General features: G+C 45.8%; 1 protein-coding gene across 1 annotated transcript; it reads right to left on the reverse strand.

Moving 5' to 3' along the window:
- Positions 1-518: 518 nt before the first annotated feature.
- Positions 519-11,891, reverse strand: CCDC42 (coiled-coil domain containing 42). The gene is made up of 7 exons (XM_011359117.1): positions 11,809-11,891; positions 11,355-11,460; positions 10,943-11,047; positions 9,184-9,381; positions 4,297-4,518; positions 3,927-4,085; positions 519-596 (listed from the first exon to the last, which is right to left on the reverse strand). Exons 1-7 carry the CDS (start codon positions 11,889-11,891, stop codon positions 519-521), a joined length of 951 nt encoding a protein of 316 aa, XP_011357419.1.
- Between the last annotated feature and the right edge of the window lie 322 nt (positions 11,892-12,213).

Here is a 12,213-nt window from a genome sequence, read left to right on the forward strand (position 1 = left end):
GTTGGAACTCTGACTTGGGAAGCTTCCTTCATAGTTTCTAGTGAGCCTCTGTACCCCAATTAGAAACACCAACTTAAATTTTTTTTTTTTTGAAATGGTTAGTGAAAAAAGAGTCCCGTGTACTCATCCCATTGGTCTGCTGACCATGTGAATAATGTGTGCAAGTCCAAAGCCTAGGAGACACCAGACCTGAGATTTAGTTTCTAGACCCTGGGCAGCCTAAGTGATCAGCCTCAAGAAAGAATGCTTTTGGGGGTTCTCTTCTTGATGGACCCTCTTCCCTATGAATAAACAACCAAAAAGAGAGAGAACTTAGGAACAAAATTCTTATAGAATTTAATGTTTTCCGGGATGGGACGGATTGAGGCCTGAGGGGAAATGGCAGGGTCTTTCTGTCTGCCAGCAGAAAGGCACAAGGGTCCCAGAGGGCTGGACGGGGCTGGCTGGACTGTGAGCTCACCAGGAACTTATTCTCTTACAGTCCCTGCTTCAGAACATTCTGGAATCATAGCTACTCCTTAAAACCGGATCTGCTGTTGGTCCTTTTTCTTCACCTCTGCCCAGATGTCCGACAGGTCCTGGATAAACTGTTGAATCTAACAAGGCAAGGGGACCAGAGTTAACCCCACCCAGCAACAGGCCACTCCATCCAAAAAAAAAGCATGTCCAGGCATGTAAGGAGTCACCATTTTCCTGTGACTGATTTCTTGTGGCCACTTCCCCTTATTTAACAATTATTTTAGTTGAAATGGAGGATCAGGCTTAGAAGACTAAAAGCAATAAATAGGAACGGAGTTGGGAACTTGTAGAGACAGACACAGTGACAGCAGAAAGTACAGGGTGATCATCTAACTAAAGGGAGAAGAGAGAGAGGACCCTGAGCAGACTGGGGATGAGAAGTGTGTAGCAGGCAGGGTCCAGCCAGCAATGAGGCAGACGGTTCTCCACAATTTAATAACCTTTCTGGTGGTTATTTACCTAAAACCCAGAACTGATGCTCATTATGATAATCTTGAGTCATCTAGAGAAGTTTATATTCTATTCACTAGCTTCTCTTTTGAAGAACATGCAATCAGAAGACCTGGGGATCCAATGCACCTCTAGGAAAATCCCTTCATCTTTCTAGGACTCAGTTTCTTCATCTTTATAAAGAGAAGATGGAGAAAAGGTTGGCCTAGATGGCCTCCAAGATCTCAGTTCTAAAATTTCTCCTTTGCAAGAATGTTCTTGGAGATGGGACTACACAGAGTCTGAAACTCTCAATAACTGTCAGTCACTAATACTGTTACTATTACTGATATAATTTCTATTTTGCAAATGAGAAAATAAAGAGTCAGTGAATTACCAAGAAGCCAATAAGTATTTGTTGAATTAATGAAAAAAAAGTCAATGAATTAAGGTAACTTTCTCAAGGTTATCGAGAAGACAAGTCTCGCATTTTTCAAACTATGTTCATATAATAAATAATCGCATATCCCCAAAAGCGTTCTGTGATCAAGTAAGTTTCAGAAACGTTATCTGCCTAGAGAGTCTCAGGGAAGAACCACAGCAAAGACTCTGCAAAGTCCCGTATTTAAAAATCATCTAACTTTGTTTAACTTCAGAGTTTTCTAAATTTATTGTTCCATAGAGTCCTTTTAGTCCCCCTATAGGAAACATACTAACATCTTGAGATTCTAGGATTTCCCAAGAACAGTTTGGAAAATACTGCTCCAGACAGTTTGAGCTTTATTCAAGGATAATTCTGGGCCTTCCAAGACACAGTATATTGAATTCAAATTGTCTTGGCCTTTTGTAGAATCACTTTTCCTAAGTCGTACTATAGTACCATGCTTCTAGTTCTAGATAAGTGGCTCCCTTCCGAAGATCGTGATTGGATCTGTCATAGGGATATTGTTGGGAACATTATTCATCGAGTGTCTCTAAAGCCTCCTTGAGAAATTTCAGTTAGAGTTATGTCCTAGAAAAGATTCTCTCTCTCTGAGGAAACCTTATGTTTTCTTATTTTGGTACCAGAACTGTGTTGCTTTTCTTTCTGGTTACCAGGAAGCTCAGAGCCAACTACTGTCCCTTTTGAACTACTGTCCTTCATAATACAAGAATCTTTGGTCTTTATTTCTCTCTCTTGCCTTGACCTCAGATTTTAACATATTTTTCCTGGTCTTTATTTTTAATTTTTCAGGCTACTCGATCATTTGTATTTCTGTCAGCAGGCTCATATCCTATGGGAATGAAGTAGGACATTTTAAAATAACATTTGGGCAATATGGAGTATTCCTGTACAGGCAAATCAAGATTGGGAAGGAGTCAGAAAGCTCAAATTTTGCAGTGGATGGGTTGGAAGCTGTAATCTAAGCAGGGAATGTTCAGGAAGGGGCAAAGATGGAGATCACCAAATCCTGCCCTACCTTTTTTTTTTTTTTTTACAACAGCTTAAGGAAAGGGACCTGAGGTCCTCCAGGAATCCCTGAGACCCTACAACAGCTAAAGGAAAGAGACCCGAGGTCCTCCAGGAATCCCTGAGACCCTACTGCTGGGCGGAGGGGCTGCAAGGCCAAAACTCTTTTTACAATAATAGTAAGATGTTATTTATCTTTTTCACTCTTATTGTCTCACAACTGTACAGTGGCTTTTACCAGAGTGGGATGTTTCCATGACTTAGGCTATCACAACAGCATGAATGCAGAAGCAGATATGATAATCTACCTGCCCTCTATGAAGCCAGGCATTAAAGAGATTTTCAAAAGTGTTGAATAATAACTTTTCCCACAAAATATTTTTTGAAAATGCGTTTTTCATTAAAAATGCTATTTATATTAACATGCTTCTTATCGTCATTTAAAAATGAATGAAATATTTAAATTTTTTCTGTTCGAGTTTCCAATATGGTAAATATCAATAGATAGAACCCATATAAACATAAGCTCTTTGGGGGTCTTCAATAAATTTTAAGGGCATAAAGGTATCCATATACCAAAGAGTTTGAGAATTGCTGCTTCAGAACAAACTTTCTTACAAATTCCCTTTACAACCATTGGACTCTCAGTAATTCTGCTCTAACATGCCTTAAGAAGCAGGCTGATTTTTTGGTTTGGGAAACGCTTCTTCCTGACCAGTAGGTGAAGTTCTTTACATTTTATCAAGTTTTGCCTTTTTTGGCTTGTGTTTCATTTTCATCCATCAAATACTTATTGAGTGTCTACTATGTGCCAGACATCGTTCCTGATACTGTGGATACAGCAGGGAACAAGACAAAAATCACAGTCCTCAGGAGCTTACTTTCTATTCACTGAAGAGCTAAGGCTAATGCACTGCTGGTGGGGAGTTTCCCAAATTGTAGGATGTGTTTACCTTTGGTCAGAAGTGAGATGATTTTAGGTGGCATATGGACATGGCATCAAATAGCTTTGGATCATACAGTAAAAAAGTTATTTCCTTTTCAATTTCCTTTCAGTTACTTCAAAGAGAAAATCTCAGATGGGTACGAACATGACTCTAATTCCACCAATTTTCTCTTTTCCCAAAGAATGGGCCTCAGGCACAAGCCTTTGGCAACTCACTAGAATTTAATAAGACTATTGTATAGAACCAATGAGTTCATAGTGGGTACCTGCTACTGCTCAAGTTGATTGGAATGACAGGGTCTTAGCTCTAATGCAGTGGTTCTCAAAGTGTGGAATCCAGAACAGCACCATCAATCACCTGGGAACTTGTTGAAAATGGAAATTTATGGGTTCTCATCTCAGACCTATTGAGTCGGAGACTCTGGGGGTGGGGCCCATCAATACTCCCCAGCCCGCAGGTGATTCTGATCCTGTTAACATTTGAGAACTATGGCTTTGTCCTGTTCATTCCTTGATTCAACCAATCAAGAACCATCTTGGCTCAGTAGGCACAGCCCACCTGGCACCTGTGCTTCTTCTTACCATGTCCAGCTGTTTGTGTGTGTCCTCCAGGGACACGTAGGTTGTCTCCTTCAGCTGCTTGCTCACGATCTGGAAGAGGTTCAGCGTTGCCATCTTAATGGTGCCAAGCAAGAGGGTCTTCTTGGCAGCGGTGTTCTGGATGTGTGCCCAGCGAGATTCCTAGGGAAGGGATAAGGGCGGGGCTTGAACGCAGCGGGAGAGAGAGGGAGGGAGAGAGGGGAGAGAGGGAGGAAGTTGAGGGAGAGGGAGGAAGGAGGAGGGGGGCAGAGAGAGAGAGAGACAGAGAGACAGAGAGAGACAGAGAGACAGACATGCCTTCCCTTACTTTCACCCAGCACCTAGAAGCCCCCTGCCTATCCTGGCCGCTCACCCAGATGATGACATCGCTGCGGGCGCGGTCAAAGCGCATCTGCAGGCGTGCCAGCTCGTTGTTGTGCTGCAGGATCTCGTCGTCCTTCTCTTCCATGTAGCGCGCCAGCCGCGCTTTGGCGCGCTCGATCTTCTCCTGGCCCTCCTGGGCTGACTGCATAAGGTCACAGTGCATGCTCACCAGCGTCTTGTAGCGCGCTATCACTTCGTGGATCTCTTCAAACTGCATTGGAGGGCTCAGGTCACTGCCCTGCCAGCCCAGAGGGCCAGCACAGCTGCCCTTGCTGCCCGCCAACTGTTGGTCTAGATGCTTTGGCCTGGGCCAAGGGTAACCCGGCAGAGCCTGTGAGGATGTTGCAGTCCTGCTGCTTGCTCCTCTAAGGTTGACATGGGTCAATGGCCATGTGTTGGGGGCACATGCCACTGGACCTGGGATTCTCAGTCTTGACTGCATGTTGGAATCACCCCAGGAGCTTTTAAAAGGACACCTGGCAGGCTCCACCCCCAGAGATTTGGATTAATAAACAGGTCTGAGGTGGTCCCTGGCATCTGAATTTTGCAAAAGGTGATTCTAGGCTTGAGAATTGCTGGTGGGGGTGGGAAGGGAGGAGGTGCATTCTGAGATGTCTCCCAAGGCAATAATGATTCTATTCAACAAGAATGTACCAAGAACCAAGTACAAGCCAGGAACTATGCTAAAGACTAGGGACAGAGCAGGAGATAAGAAAGCCATACCCTGCTCTTATGAAGCCTACAACTTGGGGTGGTGTGGAGGGAGGGAGAACTGACAGACAAGTAAATAGGCAGTTACAACATAGAGCGATAAGCCCTATCTATGACTGGGGGATGGGACTGGATGGAGATTGTGGGTGTAATATTTTCAACATGGCATTCTCTGATATTTGTTCAACATTTGCTAAGGCCTCCCTCCAGCAGTGGCTGGGGAGGATACCAGTGGGGCAGGAAGCCTGCCAGGCTCAGCTGCCCCCTCCAGCATGGTCCTGAGCTATGCCACACTGGTCCTAACTCTCAGGCCACCCCAGCAGAAGAGAAGCCCTCACTCTTTGGAAGACGGTATGAACACCAGTTCCAGGGTGCCAACTCACCTCCCCAGGGGTTTATCGAAGTGTGCCTTCCAGCCACCAGGGGATACTCCCTGAGCACTTTGTTCATTTCATGACATTTCTAGTGATAGATTGGTGTTCTGGGAACTGCCCTGCTAACCTTTCCCCAGATATGTCTCTGTGGGGAAGGGCCGCCCAAGTCGGCATTAGAGGAGGTAGGAATAGCCAGAAAAGATTTCCTGGGGGAAAGGATGGCTGGAATGTGACCAAAGATATGAACAGAAGGTAGCCAGGCAAAGGCAGGTGGGGGAAGGTGAGGAAGTACAGGTAGAGGAGACAGCCTGGGTAAAGATGATGGGGTGTGTGTGGCATGTTCAGGATGCTTGAGAGAGTTCAGTATGAATAGCCTGAGTTCAAGATAGGGAGGGAGAGATCAACCTGGAGAAGTGAAAAAACAGTGCCCAGTAAACCCTGAGAAGGAGTGTGAACTTCATCCATTGAAGGATTTTAAGAAGCAGAGAGATAACTTCATGTCTGTATTTCTGAAAGTTCACTCAGCACATGATGCAACAACAGCACACAAGTTAAAATGAATGGACTACATCGGAGCTACCAGGAGCACCTCTTCAAAACTTAATGCTGATGGCAAAAGGACTCACTTTGAAGGGACTTCCACTGTCCAAAGATGCGACACTTTGACCATCAGTAAGAATAAGTGCAAAGGATTGAAACACATCAAATATATTAAAAATCCATGAATTCAAAATGACAACATCATTACAGGTCACTTTTAGAGGATGCTGGAGAGCCAATTTATTATTCTGAAAACTGTAATAAAGAATCGAGCATTTAACTGGCTTCTTTAAGACCCACATGGGGATCAAATAATTAATGAGGGGAAGGTTCTCCTTATGAAGTCCTTTTCTTTATGGTCGTATTCTAGCTATATATGAGGAAGTGATAGAACATTTCTAGCACCCTAGAAGGGTCTTCTGCCCCCATTAGTCAGTACCTGTCCCCCACTCCTAAGAAAACCAGAATTGTGACTTCTATTACTAAAGATTCATTTTACCTGTTTTTAAACTTATCAGTGGAATCATATAGTATGTTCTTTTTTATGTCTGGCTTTTGATCAGCATAATAATGTCTGTGACTTGAGAAACATATCAACCAAATGCAGTGTGGGGACCTTGTTTGAACCCTGATTGGAACAAACTAACTGTCTAAAAAGCATTTGTGCAATAACTGGGGGAATTTTAACATTAACTGGATATTTGATATTAAGAAATTATTATCAAAATTTTACTAGATGTGACAATGGTATTGTGACTATGTTAAAAAGAGCCCTTCTCTTTTTCAAGTTACATAGGAAAATACTTATGGATAAAAAAATATCATTTGCTTCAAAATGGCAGGGGTGGGAGGTATGGGGGATATGACTATGAGTTGATAATAACTGAAATTAGACGATGAGTAATGGGCATTTAATAGACTATTTGTTTTACTTTTGTATATGCTTGAAATTTTTCATAATAAAAAGTTTTAAAAAATATTGATAAAAAAGTCACAAAGGACATATGCAATACTATTCATAGTTTATGGAGATGTAAGATGTTGACAAAGCAATAAAAACAAGCATGTGAATGAGAAATCAGAAAATCAGGGATCTGGTTATTTTTGAGGAGAGGGGAAGAACCCGGTCGGAAGGGGCATACACAAGGGGTTTCAATTACCTGTAGTGTTTTATTAAAGAAAAAAAGAATTGGGGGCAAATAGGGGAAAATATGAAGATTTGACAAAGCTGTGGTGAGTACTGGGTGCTGTTATATATTTCTCTATACTTTCCAGTATGTTTAAAATATTTTGTAAGAAAAAGAAAGGAAAGAGAGAGAAAGAGGGACCACACTGGCTGTAGAATGCTGGACAGGCTGGTGGCCAGGAATAACGCAAAGTTGAACTCCAGATGGGGTACACTGGTGGTCTGGATGAGGAAGGGGCAGGGGCTGGATTCCAGAAATACTTAGGAGGCAGAATAGACCAGATTTGCTGATTGATGGCTGCGGGGAATGAGGGAAGAGGAGGAGTCAAGGATGAGGCTCAAATTCTGATGAGGCTGTGGTTGGGGGCTGTGGGTGGGGGCTATGCCATTCACCAGCACCAGACACACCAGCAGGAGGCTGGCTTGGGATGGCAGGAAGCAGAGGAGATCGGTTGTGGACTCAATAAATTGGATGTGGGGGCCTGAAGCTCAGGAGGGAGATATGGGCCAGAGCGATACTGGCCAATCTCCTCAGTTCTAAGACATACATTTTATCAGCTCTGAATCTGAGTCATATCTTATCATTTAACTGCTGCTTTAATATAGTGGTCTTCTCTCATCCCTCCCCAAAAAACAACAACAACAGCAACAACAACAACAACAACAACAACAAACCCAATTGTTAAATGAACAATTTATGGTACAATAAGTAGTACCTTAGAATGGAGGAAATAACACAGATTAGGGACTCACATATACATAAATTAAGTAAATCATTCTATATGGAAATTGCTGAGGCTTTAAAAAGCTCTGCATCCTTTGTCTCTCCACGCCCTCCACAGGACATCGATCCCTACCAGAGAGGGCATACTCAGGGGTTAGGGACGCTGATCTCCAGTGCAGTGGCAAATCCAAGTATAACTTTTGTTTTGTTTTGTTTTGTTAGTCAATGAACTCAGATCTTTTAAGTTTTGTTAAGACACAAAGCCCATGGGAACTTCTAGGGTCACAATAATTTATTACTGGATAAAGTCCTCATATAACTTTTGACTCTCCCAAAACTTAACTACTAATAGTCTGTTGACTGGAAGTCTTACTCATAACATAAATAGTCAATTAACTTATACTTTGAATGCTATATGTATTATATGCTATATTCTTACTATAAAGTAAGATAGAGAAATATTAAGAAAATCATAAGGAAGAAAAAGCGCATTTATAGTACCGTACTGTATTTATCGATACTGTAAGTTTATGTCATGTTTTAGGCCACTCACTCATCTGTGAGCTTTCTCAAAGTGTCTACTGTAAAAAAATCTGTGAATAAGTGGACCTACACAGTTCATCCTGTATTGTTCAAGGGTCAACTGTACTGCAAGATGCATGGGTGGGAAGAGGGCGGAGAAGTTTCCGTAGGTCTGAAAACTGGATGACTTTAGGAAGAGTAGTTGTCAGTGGCAATGTGAAGCCCACAGAGGAGTGGTTAGAAGCAAAGGCTCTGCCACTGACTGGCTGTGAGACCCTGAGCAGGTTACCTAACCTCTCTGAGCCTCCATTTCCTCCTCCGCAACAAGGCGGCATGATGGATGGCTTTCTTCTGGGGACTAGTGAGTGGACAGAACGAAGTTTATGCACCTCGCTCAGGGCCCAGCACATACTAAGCTCTCAAGCTCTGCATTAGATTGAGTGCTTTCCAGTTTCTCTCCCTTCCTCTTCCCATTTATTCTCAAGTAAACACAAACACCAGGGAGGGGGAGAAGCAGGGATAGAAGTAGGCCACATCCTGATGCAGGCAAAGCTTACTGTTGGTGCTGCAAAAAGAAACCTCATTCTCCCAACACACACATCACCCATAGACAGACGTTTACACAGCTCACTCGCACAGACACCAAGATATACCACCTGGCCCCCAACACTTACCAGGGGCCTTTTCTAGCTGCCCTTTAGTGCTGGAGGCATGTCCTCAGAGTGAGGTGACCACCCCTGCAGAGGGGCCCAAGCCCCCATAGCCCCATGCCCTGGGGAAGGGGAAGTGGGCTGAGGAAGAAACTCCCAACCCACTCACCTCGGAGTTCTCCACCACCTTCTCCAGGTACTTGTTGAAGATGGAGTAGTCCTGCAGCTTGCTGCTCAGTCGCTGGTGCTCCAGCCGCAGGGCTGCCATCTCCTGCTTGGCCTTGGCCAGCTCACGCATGCGCTGCCTCTTGAGGTCTCGCTCCTTGTTGGCTTTCTTCAGCGCTCGGATCCGTTTCTGGTCATTCTCCTGGGGCCAGGGAGGTGGCATCTGTCAGGCATTTGTCCCACCCTCCTTGGGCCCCAGGCTGATGGTGCCCCCATAAGGCTTCTTTTTGTTGAGCTCGAGCCACACTGAGGATGGAGAGGGATCACTGGGCCACCCATATGAGCAAGGAGGCTTGAATTTTCTCCTCATTTGGTATTTGGTGGCTCAATTTCTCCAACTGTGAAAAATGAGAGGCAGTAGCCCCTCTCTTCCAAAAGCTGGGGCAATAGTGCTCAAGTTATCGGGAGATGAGATAGGAGATGGGCCTGGTCCAGAGGGCCTGATAGGGCAAGGCCATTTCATAGAGCATGTAGCTAGCAGCTCAGACTGGCATCAGGATCAGGCAGGAGGAGATGGTGCAGGCAATTTGATACCCAGGAAAAGACACGAGGCTCAGCTACTACAACTGAGCTGACCACACTTCTATCCCTCTTGCAAAGCTCTCTCTGAAAGATTAGGGGGAAACCCATCCCCACAATGCATTTTTGTGGCTTCTTTCCCTCTTCAGGGGCTCCTGGGAATCTACTGGATTGGCATGTGTGGTGGTAGTATTTGGTGAACACTTGGAGGCATGTGAAGAATGCACATGGCAGATTTGCACTGTGCCCCATAAGCCCAAGAGAGGACTGAGGGGCCCTAAACCGGTGATTTTCAAGTCCAACTGTGCATCGCTATCCCCTGGGAAGATTTAAAATACAGTTGCTAGACCTTGACCTCAGGCCTACTGAAAGCAAAGAGAGAGGAGAGTCCCAGGAGTCTATTTTGTAACAAGCTTTCCAGGATTCTGACACTGCTGGTCCTCTGGTAACCATTTGGAGAACCCCTCACCCTCAAAACCTCCTACTGCCCCAACCACTCTGCTAGCATTTCTCTGGCCAGTAAGAAAGACTGGATCTCTGGAAAAGATGCTTGGTCCATCAGTTTCCTTGCTCACCTGGTTTAGGCACAGAGCGAGACAAGATGCTTAAGAGCAGGACTCTCCTGTAGCAGAGGCCAGCGATTACTCCCTGGAGCTGGGCCAGGCCCTTCCTCCTTGGAGAAACCTGGATTTTAAAATGGCTAAATCTCTCCTCAAAGGACCAGTTGAGAGGAGTTGCCTCAGAATGGACTCTGGTCCTTCAATCACCCCTCCCTGGACCCTCAGTTCCAGGAGGGTGGGGAGGGGTGAGTAGGGAGAACTAAAATCCTGACTCATCTTTGTCTCCCAGTGCGTAGCCCTGACCATAGCACATTCATTCATTCATCCATCCATTCATTCATTAATTGGATAAATTGTATGTACCAGGTATGGGTAAGGAAATGGTAAATGGCAATCTAGAAGGGGCAGAGACTAACAGGTAAACAAGAAATTATAAACAGCAATAAGTGAGGATGTAAAAGGAGAAGCCCCAGGCATTGCTGAGCATGGAAGAGACATCTAACTCAGGATGAAGAGTCAGCCAAAGCAACGAGGAGGAGGAGATGGAAGAGGAGGAGGAAGGGGAAGGGGACCGCAGAGTGTGGGGGCCCCTGGCCTGCTGCAGCAGGCCAAAATCCCTCATACCTGGATGAATTGCTCAAACTTCTGAATATGGGCCTTCAGCTGGGCCTCCTTAATGCCCAGTTCCTCCCAGCGCAGGTTGAGGGTTTCCATTCTGCGCTGAAATGTCTGGAGGTGGGGAAGCAGAGAGGTCAGGAGGGCCCTGACTTGGATACCGAGGAAGGCCCCAGCATCCCCTGCCCCAGTGCCTCTATCCCCAGGCCTCCCACTTTCCACCCCATCCCTGGTTCAGAGCAGAGCATCCCAGGACACTGGTACCCGCAAGGCTTGAATTGTTTCTGTCTCCACAGAGGGAACACAGAACCACCACCCAGGACCCCTGGTTCTAGCCACCGCCATCCACAAAATGAAGGGCTGTCCTCAGGCTCTCTCTGAGCCCCGTGGCCCCTCCTGTACCCACCCCCTATTCCCACACCTCCTTCTTCTGCAACATAGCATGGTGCATGATCTTGGCCTCCTTTTTCTTCTCCAGTAGCCGTATGGATGGGGACTCCGACTGCTCCTCAACGTTGGGAAATTTCCTGCCCAAGACATAGGCAAAGGGGTCTCGTGGGTTCTGAGTACCTGGAGTATAGGCTGGTACTGGGAGTGACCCGTGAAGATACCCTTGGGAAGGGAAGGGGGTCCCGTCCCTCACTGGAGTGAAAGTAATGGTGTGTTGAGAGGGAGAGAGGGCTGTGTTAGTATCTGAGAAGCAAGCTGAAGCAGGGTAATAAGGAGTGGGGATCCAGGTTAATGCAGGTGGATTGGTGCCAGGGTGATGGCGCAGGGTGATATGAGACACTGGGAGTAGAAGGGGAAGGTGGGGCAAGGGTGGGTGTGGGGGATCCTAGGCAGAGAAGGGGTCACCCAGACCCTCAGACACTCACTGCAGCAGTTGCAGCAGACGCTCCCCATACTGCAGCCGGAAGTACTCGGCCAGATCTTCCTCCTCCATGATGCCCAGGCTCATGGTGGCAATGACCTAATGGCCCAGGCAACTGAATCTTCACAGTGAAACAGTTGGTAGTGGAGCCACAAATGGATCAGGGTTAGTGGTTGGGCTCGCCCTTCTTCCTTCCTCCTGCTTTTCAGGGTCCACAGAGAGCAGAGGGGTCTGAGAGACTCCAAGGAAGATAGCTGGGGGCTGCTGATCAGCCGATCAGGATGATGTGTTGGGGGACGGACGTGAAAGGAGCTCTGGTTACCTAGCAACAGGTCATCGGGTTCTGTGGACCACACATGGAACCCAGGCTTTGCTCCTTGACCGCTGCCCCACTAACCCTACTCCAGCT

Source organism: Pteropus vampyrus, unplaced genomic scaffold, assembly GCF_000151845.1.
Source record: "Pteropus vampyrus isolate Shadow unplaced genomic scaffold, Pvam_2.0 Scaffold44, whole genome shotgun sequence".
Taxonomy (NCBI): Eukaryota; Metazoa; Chordata; class Mammalia; order Chiroptera; family Pteropodidae; genus Pteropus; species Pteropus vampyrus.

Excerpts from the sequence above, each read along its gene's own strand:
- CCDC42 (XM_011359117.1), bottom strand. The coding sequence starts at position 11,891 with ATGAGCCTGGGCATCATGGAGGAGGAAGATCTGGCCGAGTACTTCCGG. Across the intron at positions 9,382-10,942 it reads AGTTTGAGCAATTCATCCAG|GAGAATGACCAGAAACGGAT; the intron begins GTATGAGGGATT and ends CCCTGGCCCCAG. Across the intron at positions 597-3,926 it reads CACACAAACAGCTGGACATG|ATTCAACAGTTTATCCAGGA; the intron begins GTAAGAAGAAGC and ends TTGCCTTGTTAG.